Below are 19,836 nucleotides of genomic sequence, written 5' to 3' on the forward strand. Positions count from 1 at the left end.
CAGCAGATTTAATGGTTTCCCTTAAAACGGACATTCTTCTAGGACAGCAGAGCTTTTCCTCAAACGCTCCCTGGAAATGAGAGAGCGCGTTCTCGGGCCTGACCACCCAGATTGTGCCCAGTCTCTGAATAATCTAGCAGCCCTCAGCAACGAGAAGAAGAACTACGACAAGGCAGAGGAGCTGTACGAAAGGGCACTGAACATCAGGAAAAGAGCGCTGGCCCCAGACCACCCGTCTCTGGCTTACACGGTGAAACACCTTGCTGTGCTGTACAAGAAGATGGTAAGAGCAATAGACGTGTGAATGTGCTATTCATTTTAGGTGTCAGAAGCTCTCACCTAGCTTGGGGCTTTACGCAGTAGCTTGCGGTGACAGTGCGGTGGAAATAACAGAAGCAGAATAAATTATGCCAAGTAAATTAAGTCCAGAGTAATCGCACAGCGCTGCAAATAGTGACATTTTCATTTGACTTCAACCAACGGTTGATGACAGCATGGATTGAATGTGCTGCATTTTTAAAAGGAAAGAAGGCTATAGCGATCTGCCTCTCAAGCTCACGCTTGCTTTGTTTCCTAGGGAAAGCTTGACAAAGCTGTTCCTCTGTACGAGTTGGCTGTTGAAATCAGGCAGAAATCTTTTGGTCCAAAGCACCCGAGTGTGGCCACTGCTTTAGTGAACTTAGCAGTTCTTTACTGCCAGATGGTAAGTTTTCTCTGCCCTCTCCTTTTATACACAATATCAGGGATGGTTAATGAATGATTTGCACAACATATGCCACAATTCAATGTAGCCAATAAGAAGGGGGGGGGGACACCAGATTAAAATCTCTATTGCAGCTCCCTGAAGTAAATATAAAATGTTGGTTTTAAATAGGACTAAAAATGTGTGTTTTCACATTAATTGGAAGCAGATACAGAGGCACAGCATAGTATTATCATAAGATCTCAGGGCGGTTCACATTTTTGTATAGCTTTATACTACTTTTTGTAAGGGACGCGGGTGGCGCTGTGGGTTAAACCACAGAGCCTAGGACTTGCTGATCAGAAGGTCGACGGTTCAAATTCCTGCAACGGGGTGAGCTCCCGTTGCTCGGTCCCAGCTCCTGCCCACCTAGCAGTTCGAAAGCACGTCAAAGTGCAAGTAGATAAATAGGTACCACTCCGGTGGGAAGGTAAATGGCATTTCCGTGTGCTGCTCTGTTTCGCCAGAAGCAGCTTAGTCATGCTGGCCACATGACCCGGAAGCTGTCTGAGGACAAATGCCGGCTCCCTCAGCCAATAAAGCGAGATGAGTGCCGCAACCCCAGAGTTGGTCACGACTGGACCTAATGGTCAGGGGTCCCTTTACCTTTACTATAGTACTTTTTGAGCACAGCTGCCAATGACTTTCCCCATTCCACTTACACAAGTCCTTGCTTGCTAGCAAACCCCCAGAGCATGATGGAACCTGTTAAAAAACCCATAAGCAGGATCTCACAGGTGTTAGGTTGGCTCGCTTACCACTCATCGCTTCTCTTGCCCAAATCCTCTGGCATGCAGCAAGATTTCTCTCTCACACACAGCGGTTTGGATATGAAACAGCAGGGTTATTATTTTCTCAGTTTTCCTTCACCTTCCTCCCTGACTGCCACACAAGTTACAGTGGTGCAAGACGAATGCCTCGCAAGACGGAAAACCCGCTAGATGAAAGGCTTTTCCGTTTTGGAGGTGCTTCGCAAAACGAATTTCCTATGGGCTTGCTTCGCAAGACGAAAATGTCTTGCGAGTTCCTGCGGGGGTTTTTCCCTCCCCCCTTTTTCCCAAGCCGCTAAGCCGCTTAACAGCTGATCCGCTAAACCGCTTATCAGCTGATCCGCTAAGACGCTAATAGCGCTAATCCGCTAATCCGCTAATGGGCTTGCTTCGCAAAACGAAAAAACCGCAAGACAAAGAGACTCGCGGAACGGATTCTTTTCGTCTTGCGAGGCACCACTGTAGTTCACAGGAAGGGATGTGTGTGTTCTGCTTGTCATAATTCGCATCAGGCAGATCAGGCTCCCTAGCAAAGCCCTTACTCACATGGTTCCTTTGGGAGTTTCACAGAGCACCCTTTCTTATCTGTTTATAGCACAGGACAGAATAGGCAGAAAACCCCAAGGGACACTTTACATTGGAAAATTCTCCTACGCAAACCTCACCTACCATACAGTTTCTGTTTTTTGTGGTTTTGCTTGCAAATGAGGATATCCAAGTGCTCTGTAATAGCTGGCGATCTTTGAAGAAGACTCATGACTTCTTCAAATGTTTTTCTTTTTTGGCAGGCAGGCAGGGAGACAGACAAACTCTGGCTGCAATATTTGGTGTTCATTGCTTGCATTGTATTCATTCCTTTGGACTCAGTCTGCATTCAGGCCAACTTATGAGCCCAGCTTTTCTCATCTTCAGGAGTTAAGCCTTGCACAGCCTGTTTTAATTCTTTGGCTTGGTGTCCTGGCTTAATTTATAAAAGTTGCAGCACCCGTTCCTGCCTTCCAGCTCTCAGATTTTTATCATAACTGTCAGGGAACTGACATCAGAGGCACGGGAGAAGGAGAGGGTCTCTGATTCTGCAGGAGAAGGTCCCAGCGCTAGGGGGAGACTCAGCTGGGAAGGAGGGGAAGAGAATGAGTGTAACACCAGGGATCCAGGAGAGCAACGGGACAGGGAGGTGCAGGGGCTCCAGGACTCTTCGTTGGAAGTTAGCGAGGAGAGCCCAAGCACCCCGCTGCCCACGCCCACCCTGCGCAGGAGACTCCCGCGCAGTGAGAGGCGGAGACGATTGGGCGTCAAACAACTCTTATGTTGGCAGCGCTTTAAGAAACGCCCACAGACAGATTCTACGAGTGACTAAGGGCAGCCACGCTGAGATGGGCTGTGCAGTCCGGAGGGTTTAACCAGGCAATCCAATGCTCAAACGGGGCAGGATTACGCACGAGTAACTCCCAACCACTACAATAACCTTAGCCAAAATGTGAGAGTAGTTACAAGCTATTCTCCTAGGCTCAGACATCTTACGGTTTCCAGTAGTTGGAATGTAAAATTTTAATGAAACTTAAGTGTTCCGCTCAGATCTGAACAAACACTTTTGGCAATACCTGTTATCTTTTGTGCCCTAATACCTCTAGAAAAAACAATCTGAAGCCTTGCCTCTTTACGAACGAGCGCTGAAAATTTATGAAGACAGCTTTGGGCGTATGCATCCTCGTGTGGGAGAAACATTAAAGAATTTGGCTGTGCTTAGGTAACATTTAATCTAACCAACCCACCTTGTTATTTTAAAAAAGTGTATATGTTCACTACTTGCTTACTGAATAATCCTAGGTTCACACACCAGATCTTTGGACCAGAGCAAAAGCTGCAGTATGGTGGGGGGTTCAGAAATACCTGACAAAGTTTCTTTGAAGCTTTTTAATGTGATACAGAAGTAGTATATTTTGATTTGGGGGTGGGGGGTGACTTTAATCTCTAGAAAAGTGGGAAATACAAGTTAATGTTTGATAACTTTTTTCAGTTCTACTACTAATCTGCAAATGTTCTGGAATAGCAATGTGGAATGTTTTTTGTTCCTTTGTTTTCTCTCATCCCCCCCCCCCCCCAGCTATGAGGGAGGAGATTTTGAGAAGGCTGCCGAGCTCTATAAGAGAGCCATGGAAATCAAAGAAGCAGAGACTTTGTTGATTGGTGGCAAGGCAGCGTCCCGTCATTCATCCAGTGGAGACACCCTCAGTTTGAAGAGTGCTTTCTCTCCCAATGTTTTTTTGCAACATGGACAAAGGTGATGATAAGGTAAAGGACCCCTGGACAGTGAAGTCCAATCAAAGGCGACTATGGGGTGCAGCGCTCATCTTGCTTTCAGGCCGAGGGAGCCGGCGTTTGTTCAGACAGCTTTCTGGGTCATGTGGCCAGCATGACTAAACCGCTTCTGGCACAATGGGACACCGTGACAGAAAACAGAGCATATGGAAATGCTGTTTACCTTCCCGCTGCAGCGGTACCTATTTATCTACTTGCACTGGCGTACTTTCGAACTGCTAGGTTGGCAGGAGCTGGGACAGAGCAACGGGAGCTCACTCCGTTGCGGGGATTCAAACCGCCAACCTTCTGATCGGTAAGCCCAAGAGGCTCAGTGGTTTAGACCACAGCGCCACCCACATCAAATGGGTTTGTCTGAATAACAGGAGGATGCCAGTGCCCTGAACACCTTTTTCCCCCCAGTATTGCCGAATGTTTTGCAGACTGTTCCACACAGTTAAAAAGTAGTTTTAGTTATATTGACACTCCAGTCCTGCATACATTACATGGATTTAAGTCCCATTGATTATAAGGACAGGTACGTATATAATCTATAATACCTTTCTTAGGTGCAGAGTCTTTCCAGGAAGAGAATGGAGGCTCAGGTGAAGTAGTAACGATAGAGGTGCAGAAAGATGGAGGTTCTTGATTTGAGCAAAAACAGGGGGATGCTTCCTGATTGGGGCAGAAAGCTAAGTTGCATGCCTCCCTTATTTCCAGCCAAGTAGAGTTATCCAAGGTGAGTTATCTTCCACAAAAGGAACAGAGGCTTCCCCTTGTTTTTAACTCGCTGAACTCAAAACTGTCATTTGTCCTGCAGTTTACAGAGGAAAGCCAACTTCAAACTGGGTTTTATGATGTTCATTTGTTTCAATAGACCATAGTTAAGCTTAACCAGAAATTTTGGGTTGGACACAACACAATTGAAAGTGATGGCTAATGAACTCCTTGTGGCTGCACTAGAGAAGATAGGGAGTACACAAGCCCAAGGCTTATTCGTGTTACATAATAATGAGGTTTTTTTAGTTACAGCACCTTCTTTCCTTGACCAGGTATAGAGGATTTGTTGGAACTGAGCTGTCATTCTGTAATGTCTTTTCCTACTTCTGTTGGATTTAATGTGACTCTACAGTCAGAGCTTTTGATACCAAGAAGAGGGCCTTCTCGGTGGTGGCGCCCGCCCTGTGGAACGCCCTCCCACCAGATGTCAAGGAAATAAGCAACTATCTGACTTTTAGAAGACATCTGAAGGCAGCCCTGTTTAGGGAAGTTTTTAATGTTGGATGTTTTATCATGTTTTTAATATTCTGTTGGGAGCCGCCCAGAGTGGCTGGGGAAACCCAGCCAGATGGGTGGGGTCTAAAGAATAAATTATTATTGTTATTATATCTCCAAAGTGGAGAGAAAAAAGAAAAAACATTTGACTATCAATCTTTCTGTAAATTATGAAATTTAAAAGCAGTATTTGTAGCTGTCCAGTTATACATCCTTTGAGATATACATTAAATTGTGAGGAAGTGAAACTCTTAACTGAATAGTCTGCTTTGTGTTTGCCACATATTCAAAATCTAGAGCCGGGACTCAAAGACCATGTACTCTTGAGCTGTGTGGGGTGCTTTTCTTTTGACGTTCAGGAATGGCTTATGTGTGGGGCAGACACACAGCTATAGTTCGCAGTTGGGCATGAAGAAATACAGTGGTACCTCGCAAGACGAACGCCTCGCAAGACGGAAAACCCGCTAGACGAAAGGGTTTTCCGTTTTGGAGGCGCTTCGCAAGACGAATTTCCCTATGGGCTTGCTTCGCAAGACGACAGCCCATAGGGAAATATCCGGGACAGCGGGGGAGCGCAGCGCGTCTTCCCCACTGTCCTCGGACCTCCTCCGAAGCCGGGCGGTGGGGCGGGAACGCCTCCTCCCGCCGCCGCCAGGCTTCGGAACGGTGCTCCGAAGCCGGGCGGGGGGGAGGGAACACCTTCTGAAGGCGGGCGGGGGGCGAAAGTCTTTGCTCCCCCCTGCCTGCCTGTCCCGGAGGGCTTTTGAAGGCAGGCGGGGGGAGCAAAGACTTTCGCCCCCCGCCCGCCTTCAGAAGAGGTCCAGGACCTCTTCTGAAGGCTGGCGGGGGGCAAAAGTCTTTGTCCCCCCCCTGCCTGCCTTCCCAGGGGCTTTTAAATCGCCCCGGACAGCGGAGAAGTCCTCCGCTGTCCCGGGGCGATTTTAAAATGCCGCCCGCCAGCATTTTAAGATCGCCCGGACAGCGGAGAAGTCCTCCGCTGTCCCGGGGTTTTTTAAAATGCTGGGGGTGGGAAGAAAAGCCCTTGTCCCCCCCCCCCCCCAGCCTTCAGAAGAGGTCCGGGGACAGACTGTCCTCGGACCTGGTCTGAAGGCGGTTTCCCTAGGAACGCATTAATTGATTTTCAATGCATTCCTATGGGAAACCGTGCATCGCAAGACGAAAAACTCGCAAGACGAAGAGACTTGCGGAACGAATTAATTTCGTCTTGCGAGGCACCACTGTACACCATTTATTTTAAAAAATTATACACATTTGAAGGCTTCCTAATTTCCCTTATCATTTTTTGTTCCATCTTACCTGGTTCTATACAGCTTTGCTTTCTCGCAGTTAATATATTCCCCTTGATACGTGGCACTCTGCACAGGCCCTTTGAAGTGTTTTCCCTAGCACAGCAACCATATTCATGCATGCTTATTAGCAACCCCCACTGAAAACAAATCATACTTATGGGTGATTATTGAACAGGGCTGCAGTAAAGTAAGTATTAAATATTCCTTTCTTTGTATTAGGCATCAGGCTGAAGCAGTGGTAGCTTAGAAACAAATGGTTCAATTAGTCTTAACCCTATTTGTTTGCACTCCAATAATAATTTAATCTGAAATGTTTATAAGCAGGCCTTTGGCAGCAAAACTTGTATATGGTATAAACTGCACCAATATTAGTTCTGTTAAAGCGGAATTCTAGAAATGTTGGTAGTCTAAATTTCAAAACTCTTGTAACAAATTTAATAGTTGTCAGTTGAGCACAAAGTCCTGAGGTAGAAAGCAATCTATAAAAGCACACAAGTAGGTAACACATTGGTTGGTTGATGCTGAGCTTATTTTAGTAATAAAGTTTATTTCCAAGAAAGTAACTCACAGGAAGGACACACAAAAATGCTGTTGTAAAAATGCAAAATGGAAAGAGAATGGAGTGTGGTTGAACAAGTAGTTGAAGCAATTAATTGTGGGATTGCCTAGAACCATCAAACTTCCAAACCACTTTTTCCCCCCAAATCTGTCTTTATGTTTATGTTAATCACCAGCTAATGACAAAAGCATTTCTCCAACAGGCTTATCCAACTGACCGTACAACATTCAGTCCAGCAAGCATAAACTGTAGTTTATTGCTGGTGGTTTAAAAATAGTTAGCCTTAGGGCCATTGATTCTAAATAGGCTTCTCTTGGATTGCAGCTTCTTTGTTTACTAAAAATATACCTGGAATATTACTTAAATAAATACTACTAAGGTGACATTATTAGAAAGCAACTGGCAAGAGGCCTTGTAAGTGCTGAGCGACTGCAAGTGTCATTAACCCTGCCTAACTTTCAGTTTTTGGTTGACCTGCCCGGATTAGAAAGGGAATTAAATGCTTTGGTGGAGGAAGCCCTGGCAACTTCTGCTTCCCAGAGCTTTTTATCCTACACCACTTGAGTGATAATCTACAATTGAACATAATAGACTAGATCATTTGCCAAACACCATGGGGGCTGCAATCAACTTCCTCATAGTGCAGTTTTCTCTTATCAATTCAAAGCAACTTTCACCTCATTCCTTTATTTTCTTCTTATTTGGAAACTGAGGATTTTAGGCATGATGGCTCAAGAGCATTTCCAAATTCAGTATTCTCCCATAATGGTATATCGGTGATAGCAAATTTTAGCATTCAATGCTTCCTATTACACAATGCATGGCCAGAGGAACCAGATATTGGCTCGTCCCACATTTTCAGCCCACTAAGTCTTCCAAAAGACTTCTCTTGCGGCTAACAAAAGTATACCAAACAGTTACTTTTCCATGTAACGGTCATATATAATTGGCTAGGGTGTATGACAATGATAATCATTTTTTAAACAAGGCTCTCTCTATATATCGTATAGCTTTTCATTCTTCTAACTATAAGCTTAAGCGGATCAAGTGTTACTATTTTAGACACTTTTCCAATCCAGGCATCCTAAGGAGGAACTGATTACGCTCAACAAATTTACTCTCACCTGAACTGGGCTTAAAAGGCAGTTTGGCATTGTGTTATATATTAAACCTGTCAGCTTGCCTTGGTTTTCACTGGACCCTCATACCATAAAGTCTTCACATAATTAACAAAAAGACATGACGATGCACTATTCATGAAAGACTAAATCTGTTACACATCACTGGCTGCTGAAATTACAGTAATCTCGAAGTGTTCTTTGTGCTAGATGCTCTTCATCTTAGCCATAAGTTCTTCTAGACTTTCTTCAGATTCTGGAACAGTTTCCCCAGTAACAGCGTTCTCTTCCTGGTGAGGGGAGAAGAGTAGTAAATGCCTTTACACCTTTTCACTATAGCCTCAAATCCAAAAGCCCCAACAAGCTTGGGGTGCTGAACACCACACACATTATAGTAAAATAGGCCGGATACAAACGTAATTAAATACAGTGGTGCCTCGCAAGACGAAATTAATTCGTTCCGCAAGTCTCTTCGTCTTGCGGTTTTTTCGTCTTGCGATGCACGGTTTCCCATAGGAATGCATTGAAAATCAATTAATGCGTTCCTAGGGAAACCGCCTTCAGACCAGGTCCGGGGACAGTCTGTCCCCCGACCTCTTCTGAAGGCTGGGGGGGGGGGGACAAGGGCTTTTCTTCCCACCCCCAGCATTTTAAAAAACCCTGGGACAGCGGAGGACTTCTCCGCTGTCCGGGGCGATCTTAAAATGCTGGCGGGCGGCATTTTAAAATCGCCCCGGGACAGCGGAGGACTTCTCCGCTGTCCGGGGCGATTTAAAAGCCCCTGGGAAGGCAGGCAGGGGGGACAAAGACTTTCGCCCCCTGCCCGCCTTCAGAAGGTGTTCCCGCCCCCCGCCCCACTTCGGAACAGCTTTCCGAAGTGGGGCGGCTGGGGCTGGTGTCCCCGCCCCCCCCGCCCCACTTCGGAACAGCTTTCCGAAGTGGGGCGGCTGGGCCAGGTGTTCCCGCCCCCCGCCCCACTTCGGAACAGCTTTCCGAAGTGGGGCGGATGGGGCAGCTGTTCCCGCCCCCCCTCCCCACTTCGGAACAGCTTTCCGAAGTGGGGCGGATGGGGCAGCTGTTCCCGCCCCCCCTCCCCACTTCGGAACAGCGTTCCGAAGTGGGGTGGATGGGGCAGCTGTTCCCGCCCCCCCCCACTTCGGAACAGCGTTCCGAAGTGGGGCGGATGGGGCAGCTGTTCCCGCCCCCCTCCCCCCTTCGGAACAGCGTTCCGAAGTGGGGCGGATGGGGCAGCTGTTCCCGCCCCCCTCCCCCCTTCGGAACAGCGTTCCGAAGTGGGGCGGATGGGGCAGCTGTTCCCGCCCCCCCTCCCCCCTTCGGAACAGCGTTCCGAAGTGGGGCGGATGGGGCAGCTGTTCCCGCCCCCCTCCCCCCTTCGGAACAGCGTTCCGAAGTGGGGCGGATGGGGCAGCTGTTCCCGCCCCCACTCCCCACTTCGGAACAGCGTTCCGAAGTGGGGCGGCTGGGGCAGCTGTTCCCGCCCCCCCCTCCCCACTTCGGAACAGCGTTCCGAAGTGGGGCGGCTGGGGCAGATGTTCCCGCCCCCCGCTTCGGAACAGCGTTTTAAAATGCTGGGGGTCGGCAGCGAACGCTCCCGACCCCCAGCATTTTAAAATCTCCCCGGGACAGGGGGAGATTTTAAAATGCTGGGGGTCGGCAGCGCTTCGCTCCCGACCCCCAGCATTTTAAGATCTCCCCGGGACACGGGGAGATTTTAAAATGCTGGGGGTCGGCAGCGCTTCGCTCCCGACCCCCAGCATTTTAAGATCTCCCCGGGACAGAGACTTCTCTGCTGTCCCTTGGAGATTTTAAAATGCTGGGGGTCGGCAGCGAACGCTTCGCTCCCGCCCGCCAGCATTTTAAGATCGCCGGGGCAGGCGGGGGGAAGGCAGGCGGGGGGGGGGGAGCAAAGACTTTTGCCCCCCGCCGGCCTTCAGAAGAGGTCCTCTTCTGAAGGCCGGCTGTGGGCGAAAGTCTTTGCTCCCGACCGCCAGCATTTCCCTATGGGCTTTCGTCTTGCGATGCAAGCCCATAGGGAAATTCGTCTTGCGAAGCGCCTCCAAAACAGAAAACCCTTTCGTCTTGCGGGTTTTCCGTCTTGCGAGGCATTCGTCTTGCGGGGTACCACTGTACTAACACCTGTCAGTCACCCAACATCACCATCATGTCAGGGGACTCATTCTTCCTTCCTTGCATGTCAAGTACAGAAAATCCAAGCTTAGTCTCGCCAGGCTGAAAGTTACCAATGATCAATGCTGACTTCAAACTCCACCTTCTGCAGCGGTTGGCTACGCTACTGAATCCCTATGGGGGAAACTCAGAAGTTCATCCCAATGAGCTTTAGTTAAGGCCTATCAGGTGATATAGCATCCTTCCACAAGCAGAAGGACACTTCAAGGCTGCAAACTGTGCACTGGCAACTGCATCTCTGCATGCCCTTTGCCTGATATCTGGAGGCCTCACAAGCCAGAGGTTCCCACCCCATTGTAAAGCAAAGGTTAGCGAAGCAGGTACGTGCCAAGTGAGCAGAGGCTCTCTCCACCAAGGAAGCTATGACAGCCAAGCTTGGAAGGTGCACACGTCAAAGTGTGCAGTGCTGCTGTGGCTATGACAGCAGTTGTGGGCTGTTAAGATTGTCCTACTTTCGTGTATGAACCTGGTAGAGACACAGGTTCTGTGCCTGACTGGCATGTTCTCTCCCTCCTGGTCGATCGTTCGGGAGCTTCAAAAGCTTTTTTCTGCCCAAACACCACAGCGACTGATGCCAAGAGGCATCAGACACTTAAGATTCTGCAGAGTATTTGCATTTCGCACAACAGAACTCAGTAGCACTGCATTTTGGCTAATCTACTTTTATTTACATATAATACACTCGGAGCATTCTGACTTAACTCCTTCCTCTTTCTCATCAGACAGCAAAGAGGAAAAAAAACCAAAGGACAATAGTCCCACTTTCCGGAACACAGTAACACAAAACATCCTGTTTCCGTCACTTCCCACACTGTGGAATGAAAACATACACTGTCATGTGATACGACAACAATCCTATGACTGCAAACACGGAGCAGGAATCCTAACATCAACTTCATTGACGTACACGATGGAAGTGAAGACTGCAGAACAGCAGCACTGATTGCTCATTCCCACATGCAACTTGACAAGTTAAAGCCAATCCAAATAAAATGTTCTTGACGTTAGCTAAAAACAACTTACCACCTTGTTTGGTATTGTGTATGCCATTGTGATTCCTTCTGGAAGATCGAGAACTGGACCTGAAGCAGCTTTTAATTCTTCCTCTGAAACTTCCGATACCAACTCTATCCCTGAATAGCCCCAAACACATCAATGCAAGGGAAAGCATTAGTGCAGATTAATGGTATACACAGTAATTGTCTACAAATACAAAAAAGTTACAGACTGAACTTGTGTTTCAGGGCAGATAAAGACATTACAGTGGTACGTCCGGTTACAAACGGGATCCGCTCTGGAGGCCCGGCTGTATCCCAAAAACTTCGTAACTGGAGGCGCCCTTCTGCGTATGCACGGTGAAACCCGGAAGTATACACTTCCGGGTTTGCCGTGGCCATAACCCGAAGATTCTGTAACCTGGAGGTTACGCAACACAAGGTACCACTGTACTTCTTACAGTCAAAAACCTCTTCAGGCAATTGAAAGGGCAGGGAGTGGGGCTGTTACCCTCCCCCGTGTTGGACAGGCCCAGTGGATTTGGGAGCAGTGGTAATGTTTAGGGGTTTTTAAACCCTAATTAAGCATAACATGCCAAAGTGGGTTCATAATGTGGGGTACCCTTTCATGACAATAATAGATCACAATAGCTTGTGCTGCTGTCACAACTATGTCCTCACTTACAGCTACCTGCTTTTTGGGGCAGGGGCTCAATTGAAATCATTCACAAGAGAGAAAGCTGCTTAGGCTGATGGGCATTTTACTAGTTCCAAGAGTAGTAAGCTAGCAATTTGCATTGTCTTAGTATCTTAACTCACCCCAGTCATTCTCTTCATGAACTATTTCTTCTTCCTGTTCAATTACTTCTATTTTAGGATTTTCTGCTGCTTTTTTCTGGAAATACAAACACAGTCACAAGTGGTTTTTCTTCCCACTCTAAATAATGGGAAAAGTTAAATAATTATATGCTAGAGGCCCATTCAGAATGACCATACTAGGGTAAATAGCTCCAAAGAGTTCATGCCACATTTTCTAACTTCCGCTGGACAAGTTATCCACCCCTTTCAAGGAATTGGAAAAGGAGCCTGAACTCTTTTAGCTATTTATTTTACCTTGTACTCTTCCTGCTGGTGTCTACAGTTTCTGTCATCGCACTGTGGATTTGGCTTCATCGTCATGGAGGGGAAAAAATCCTGCATTGCGTTATAGCCAAGGTAAAAGCTCACTGTGCCAAAATTCAGTAAATATCTGGGGGGGAAATGCAGGAAGGATAAAAAAAGAGAACAGTTTATTGTTTGGATGTGTCAGACGGAAGACACAGCACTTTGGTTCATTATGGGTGATGTAATGGTTCTAGGGGTTGCTCGTGCGTAAATCGGCGCCACACCTGCCTGGGTTGCCTGAGTGAACCTTTTCTGTCCCGACAGCCACTCGCTCGTGGCTGTCTCAATCGCTGGCAGAATCCGTCAGTGGGCGTTTCTTGAACTTCTTCCAGCAAAGAAGTTCTTTGACGCCTAGTCTCCCTGCGCGGAAGCCTTCTGCGCAGGGAGGGTGTGGGCAGCGGAGGACCCGTGCTCTCCCCGCTGGTCCCTGGCGAAGAATCATGGAGCCACCTCGCCGATTCCCCCATCTGCCCCCCTTCTCCACTGGTGCGACGCTGATTTCCTTCCCCAGAAGATGTGCTGCTTCTCTCCCTCCCGGGACGCTCTCCGGAATCCCTCTGGAGCCCTCCCTCTCCCCCTGGCTCCGATGGCAGTTCCCTGACAGGTGACATCCAATTATGCTTGCCTACTTGCGCAACAGAACTCTTGCACAACAGGAGTTCTCCTTCAGCACCTGTGCACCCCGAAAATCTGCTCTGGAGGGTCCCTAACTATCTGCAGCAAATATAGGAGGGTGTGGAGGGAACAGATGGAGAATGCACAAGGACACAGCTGCTCACACTACTCTGGATCTCACCCAATATGCTTGATGTAATTCTTTTGCCATGAACCAATTCCCACTTAAACTTTTTTTTAAAATCGAGGCATCTCAGTCACTTACTTCAGGACGTTTTGAACAAGAAGACCGGCGACCACTCCCATAGTGGTGGGAAGGCTGGCGGCACAAACTCCCTCCCGTTTGAGCGTTTTCTCATCTATATTTGCCGCTACAACAAGTGGAGGTGCACACTAGCCAAAAAGGGAAGAGGAGTTTGAGAATCATAAAAGGGGCATTTGAAAAACCCACGAACAGGAGAAGGATCCAACAAAAATGACTTTAGATTCCAACAACTTTCACTTCACCTTAGAAGGACAGCACAATGGAACTTAGAAAGCATAACATCACATACCGCAAAACAAGCCGATTCACCAGGGATGATGAGTTGGATATGGCCAGACACAGCGTTTTCGCTCACTCCAGATTCCATCCATATTTGTCCAAGCTCATTACAAGCCTTAAAAAACATAAAACACGTACTATTTATACATGCATAAGTTGCACTTGCTGCAAAAATCTAAACTGCTTATGGATATAAGAAGAGTCCTGCTGAATCAAGCTAAAGGCTTATCTCAGGGGAGGGGAACTGTCTAGATCTTGAGCTCCCGCCCCCCCCCCCAACTGACCGGTGGCTACTTTGAAAGATGAGCCAGGACACCTTTGCTGTAAAATCACCTGCCCGTCACCATGACATCAGGTGACCCAAATTCAAAGGCAAGAATCGGTAGCACACTCCTGGTTTCCAGGCCTGAAAATGAACTCATTGTAGGGGAGTTGGTCATCTGAAGAATTCCAATTGAAAATAAGTTCTTAGGAAAGCAAAACTTCATTTGAGTTTTGTGACAGACTTCAGCAATCCCTCAAACCAGATCTGGAAAACGGATCCCATTCATGTCCATGTCACAGAAGTCTGTATTCACCCAAGGATGAAGCTGAAGTCGCCAACGAAATGCAGTTCCATCTCTAGTATTACTGTTTTTGTGTATCCTGCTTTCATGTAACATACACAGGCTCAAGGCACGATGATACTGCAAAGGCACCAAGCACAGCTACTGTGGAACAGCCATATCTTTTCAGAAGTGGCTCGCTTGGGAACCCTCTGCCTCCCCCACTGAGATGGCACAGCAGCCATACCTGCTACAATGTACTGGGTACGAGATCCACAGCTTCTAGCAATAGGTGTGCAATGTGTACTTGGGTGGTAACAGGAGGCATGTGTGCGTTGCTGTTGCTACACTTACCGTGTTAATTGCCATGCGTGCTTCAAAATTATCCACGCAGCTCAATACAAGATCAACAGGTTTCCCTTCTTCTAAACCTCCATTGCTATAAATAAAAAGGGGAGAAAATGGAAATATTAAGGTTCCTTGCAAGAAGATCAAGGAAGCTGTTTTACCATGAAACTCTCCATTCATTATTAGCATGGAATCCTCCTCTGCTCAAGGGTTGCATCTTCTCCTAGGAAATCTTACATGGCCCACATGCCAGCAATGGGCAGGGCCAGAATGACAAATGCCAATTTAACCTTTGTACAATTAGGCTAAGGCGATTGGGCCAGATCCGGCCCCTAGTTTGCCTACCCATGGGCTAGTTGCTTACAGAGACCCCTCTATCCTCCATCCAAAATAGGGAGAATCATTATAAGAGTTAAAGGGTTATTTCCAGCCAGCTAAAAGCCCTATCCATTCTTAAGGAAATCAGCCCTGAGTGCTCACTGGAAGGACAGATCCTGAAGCTGAGGCTCCAATACTTTGGCCACCTCATGAGAAGACTCCCTGGAAAAGACCCTGATGTTGGGAAAGATGGAGGGCACAAGGAGAAGGGGACAACAGAGGACGAGATGGTTGGACAGTGTTCTCGAAGCTACCAGCATGAGTTTGACCAAACTGTGGAAGGCAGTGGAAGACAGGAGTGCCTGGCATGCTCTGGTCCATGGGGTCACGAAGAGTCGGACATGACTAAACAACAACAACAAAAGCCCTCAAGGATGGGGTAAGGCTAGGCCAGACAGCAGTGTGGCCTGGGAGAAAGGGTGTGTGGCCTAGAGAGTCCCAAGGCCAAACAGAGAAGCCTGGAGAGCTGCATTTGACCCTCCAGGCCTGAGGTTACCAACCCCCTGATTTAGAGAAATGTGAATTAGTAGTGTTTCGTTACGACCACCACTACCAGCCCCCGAAAGATACGTTACCTGATCCTGTCCATAAAATGTTGAAAGTTGTCCACGGTTGTGATGTTGTAGTTATGTACTTCGAACTGCACATCGGGGTTGATGTTCCTTAAGGATAAAATAAACACTGCAGCTTTAACACGAACATCTCTGAAAGGAGCCCCACACGTTTGTGTTGCAAATTCTAACATACTAAGGTTGCAATCCCATGCTCTTCCTTGGGAATAAATCCTACTGGACTCAGAAGAACTTCCTTCCGCATAAACGTACGCAGCATGATTTCTTTAAGATTAGTTTCTCATGAAACTTTTTTTTTAAAAAAAGTTGGAAGTTCCGCATGTCTGAAGTTGCATTCCATAACTGGATGGCACCTCCCACTTTCACATACCTCAAAGTGTGCTCTGCTGCTTGCACTTTACTCAGTCCAGCTTGGTGGGGTTGGAAAAAGAGCCTGTTCATATTGGCCAGCTCCACCTTATCATAATCAAACAGGAGCAGCTAAAAGAAAGATTACAGTGACACATGAATGGCCTTTGGGCAGGTTCACGTTTAGGACAGACAGGGTCACAGCCCTTGGGCTAACAAATATTATTCCTACGGATTCTAAAGTGGCAAACATATTTATTTCTAAAACACCTGAAATTCAGTTTTTAAAGATTGTGATAGTTTAAGTAAAATGAGATTCAAAATTTAAATTAATCACAGACGCCCATCAGCTTTAAATAATAACTTTTTAAGGGTTACTTCCACAAGAAAGCTCCCATTTGTCTCTCATGTGCTTCTGTGGCAGAGATAAAAGAATCAGAGAACAACAGTACAGTGGTACCTTGGGTTAAGTACTTAATTCGTTCTGGAGGTCCGTTCTTAACCTGAAATTGTTCTTAACCTGAAGCACCACTTTAGCTAATGGGGCCTCCCGCTTGCACGATTTCTGTTCTCATTCTGAAGCAAAGTTCTTAACCCAAGGTACTATTTATGGGTTAGCAGAGTCTGAAAACTGAAGTGTATGTAACCCGAGGTACCACTGTACTGGAGATCGGGGAGGGGGGGGTTGGATGTAGGAAATAAAGCTTCAACATTGATGTTTGCTCTTTGGCCATGGGCAAGTCATTTCCTCTCTTCCTAACCTACCCTACAGGACTGTTGTTAGAATTAAATGAGATAAATCCATGTATGTTGCTTCAACAATTTTAGAAAAATGAAGTACCAGTATAAGAACCAAAAAGGACATGCAAGGAGAACTGTGTGTCCTAAAATGCACAGTAAACATACTTCCAGGAGCCTCTGCCAACTACAGCTTCTAAACAGTCACTAATCACCATGTAGGTGACCACCCTTTACCCATTACAGAGGCCACTGTGAATACATTTAAGTTGACAAAGGGAAATTAATCTTTCACCAAAGCACCACTGATTTTACTCAGGACAGTGTTGTTATAAGGAAGAAACGCATTATTACCTTACCAATGCCACATCTTGTCAGCATCTCAGCAGTTACGCTGCCAACCCCACCAACACCCACCACCGCGACAGCAAAGGAGCGGATTTTCTGCAACAAGAAACCAACACTGGTAAGCATTTTGTGCCATGTGTTTACATCACTAATGCAAACTTCTATAAGAAACATTATCCCACCTCATAGTCTTTCACAATTCCCATTCTTTTCAGCGCCATCAGGCGACTAGGGAGAGGGAAGAAACAAAAACACTTTTGTCAAGTGGGCGTCATTCACATGGCACAGCTATTTCAAAATCAAAAGGAGATTAGCAAATTCCATGGTGCACAATTGAAGTGCGCTGAAATCCCTGTTTGTCTTGGATATTTCAACAGCTCCAGATCTCCCACAGTGATTAAATTAAGTATGGATTCATTTAAGACATCCTGAAACATAAATCAACAGCCTCCAGATTGGTGAAAAGGGCTAAACGGAAACACTTTGAAGGTGTGGATACAGCCTGTTCATGCCACTAATTTCTGTGCTGCCACTAGGAATAGCCATTACAGTGGTGCCCCGCAAGACGAATGCCTCGCAAGACGGAAAACTCGCTAGATGAAAGAGTTTTCCGTTTTGGAGGTGCTTCGCAAAACGAATCTCCTATGGGCTTGCTTCACAAGATGAAAATGTCTTGCGAGTTCCTGTGGGTTTTTTTCCTTTCCCCCCCTTTTTCTAAGCCGCTAAGCCACTTATCAGCTGATCCGATATGTCGCTAAAAGCCGCTAATCCGTCAATGGGCTTGCTTCGCAAGACGAAAAAACCGCTAGACGAAGAGAATCACAGAATGGATTTTCGTCTTGTGAGGCACCACTGTACTTGCTTCTTACTGTTCCATTACAGTAGCTGAAAACGCCATACCACTTCTTGACCAGCTGTTAAGGACTTCCATCTATCCACTGACACAGGGCTGCCATATTTCTAAAAGTTAAAAAACCAGGGCTGCCTCTGAAGAGTTCTGAAACTCCAGCTGGTGCAGAATTCAGCAACCAGGTTGCTCCCTGGGGCAGGCTGGTTTGAGCACACAACACTAACCCTGGCCCAACTGCCCTGGCTACCCATGAGCTTCTGGAGCCCAATTCAAAGTGCTGGCTTCAACCTATAAAGTCTTAAATAGCTCAGGACCGCCGTACCTCAAGGACCACATCTCCCCATAGGAACCAACGCAGACCCCGCAATCTTGAGGCCCTTCTTTTGTGTGCCTCCAGAGGTTAAGAATAGCTGGGCCAGAGTGCCGAACTAGGATCTGGGAGCCCAGGATCTGCAAATCCAGCTCAGCCTTTGAAGCTGACTCGGAAACTACAACTAATCCAGAATGCGGCAGCTAGACTAGTGACTTGGAGTGACCGCTGAGACCATATAACACCGGTCCTGAAAGACCTACATTAGCTCCCAGTACGTTTCTGAGCCCAATTCAAAGTGTTGGTGCTGACCTTTAAAGCCCTAAACGGCCTCAGCCAGGTATACCAGAAGGAGCATCTCCACCGCCATCGTTCTGCCTGGACACTGAGGTCCAGCTCCGAGGGCTTTCTGGCAGTCCCCTCAATGCGGGAAGTGAGGTTACAGGGAACCAGGCAGAGGGCCTTCTCGGTTGTGGCGCCCACCCTGTGGAACGCCCTCCCATCAGATGTCAAGGAAATAAACAACTGACATTTAGAAGACATCTGTTTAAGGAAGTTTTTAATGTTTGATGTCTTATCGTGTTTTTAATTTTCTGTTGGGAGCTGCCTAGAGTGGCTGGGGAAACCCAGCCAGATGGGTGGGGAATAAATTATTAATATTTTACTTTGGAAAACTGCTAAAATGATATATAATGAAATTCAATCAAGGGGATTTGAGGAAGTCACTTAATAATGTTACCAAGATTTAAACAGGATGTATGTTTGTTTTATTATTTTGAAAAATTAATTAAAAAATTTGGAAAAAATAATGTTATTTTACATGGAGGTCACTGGGTGACCCTGGGCCAGGTAGCCTATAAGCTACCTCGTAGGGCTGTTGTGGAGGTGGGGGGGGGGAGAACCTTGCGCTCCTCCTTGGAGGGAAAGGGCGGGATCACAGAATGGTAGAGCTGCGAGGGGCCCCCGCCCCACAATGGTCATCTAGCCCAACCCCCCCTGCAATGTAATTCACGACCACTCTCCCCTGCCCCAAAGACCCGCTCACCTGTACGGGTTGGAGTCGGTCACCTCCGGGCTCATCTGCTCGATCCTCGCCCGCCGGCCTTGCCCGCCTCCTTCCCCCCGGCCCAGCTCTTCCTCCAGCTCCCGGACGCGGCGCCGCAGCTGCTCCACCAGCTTCTCCGAGGCGGCCATGGCGATCCCTCAGCGGAAAGACCGCAGTACCGGCTGCTCAGCCCAACCCCTCGCCGCCGCCGCTGCTGCTGCTGCCAGAGACACGTCTCCCCAACCGGCGCTTCCGGGAGTCACGGCAAAAGGCTTCCCCCCGCGCAACGCAGCGCCGGCGACCACAGTTCCGGCCTTCAGAGTTCTCGCTCCTTTCAGAAAGTTGCTGCGAGTTTCAGAGTCCGGGGGTGGCGGGCGAACCGTTGGGTGGGGAACCTGGTTGCAAGCAAAGGGGCGGCCAAGGAGGGGCGGGCGGGCAGGGGGGAGCAACTGCCCCCCACAATAAAAAAAGCTGAAGTTCTCTACCCCCCCACCCATAAAGCTGCCCCACACCAAAACAAAAATCCTGGTTGCCCCCCTTGCAAGCAAAAGGGCGGCCAAAGAGGCGTGGACGGGCAGGGAGGAGCGACTGCCCCCCATAATAAAAAATAACGGAGGTTCTCTACCCCCCCCACACACATAAAGCCTGCTCCCCCACCAAAACCAAAATCCTGGTTGCCCCCCTTGCAAGCAAAAGGGCGGCCAAGGAGAGGTGGGCGGCCAGGGGGGAGCAACTGCCCCCACAATAAAAAAATAA

General features: G+C 47.7%; 2 protein-coding genes across 6 annotated transcripts in view; one reads left to right on the forward strand and one right to left on the reverse strand.

Annotated features, from left to right (window-relative positions):
- NPHP3 (nephrocystin 3) overlaps positions 1 to 5,340 on the forward strand; it is a 40,844-nt gene extending 35,504 nt beyond the window's left edge. For 3 of the 4 annotated variants that reach the window (XM_081164356.1, XM_081164357.1, XM_081164358.1), the window contains 4 exons: positions 43 to 283; positions 578 to 703; positions 3,144 to 3,259; positions 3,617 to 5,340. In XM_081164356.1, the coding sequence (XP_081020482.1) occupies positions 43 to 283; positions 578 to 703; positions 3,144 to 3,259; positions 3,617 to 3,797 (664 nt within the window). In that variant the 3' untranslated portion in view covers positions 3,798 to 5,340. The remainder of the gene's footprint in view (positions 1 to 42; positions 284 to 577; positions 704 to 3,143; positions 3,260 to 3,616) is intronic. The other variant, XM_081164359.1, reaches the window with a different exon arrangement.
- A 1,566-nt stretch (positions 5,341 to 6,906) lies between these two features.
- On the reverse strand, positions 6,907 to 19,366 carry UBA5 (ubiquitin like modifier activating enzyme 5). Of its 2 annotated transcripts, none has more exons than XM_081164802.1 (12): positions 19,081 to 19,366; positions 17,058 to 17,103; positions 16,882 to 16,971; positions 15,812 to 15,921; positions 15,445 to 15,531; positions 14,498 to 14,582; positions 13,609 to 13,713; positions 13,320 to 13,447; positions 12,389 to 12,524; positions 12,095 to 12,170; positions 11,307 to 11,413; positions 6,907 to 8,362 (listed from the first exon to the last, which is right to left on the reverse strand). In XM_081164802.1, the coding sequence occupies exons 1-12, from the start codon at positions 19,227 to 19,229 to the stop codon at positions 8,279 to 8,281; spliced, it is 1,203 nt and encodes a 400-aa protein (XP_081020928.1). In that variant the 5' UTR covers positions 19,230 to 19,366; the 3' UTR covers positions 6,907 to 8,278. The 2 variants fall into 2 exon arrangements, with proteins under 2 accessions (XP_081020928.1, XP_081020927.1); XM_081164801.1 differs by having other exon boundaries at positions 11,304 to 11,413; positions 19,081 to 19,357.
- Positions 19,367 to 19,836: the final 470 nt, after the last annotated feature.

Source organism: Podarcis bocagei (assembly GCF_964188305.1).
Source record: "Podarcis bocagei genome assembly, chromosome: 12".
NCBI lineage: Eukaryota > Metazoa > Chordata > Lepidosauria > Squamata > Lacertidae > Podarcis > Podarcis bocagei.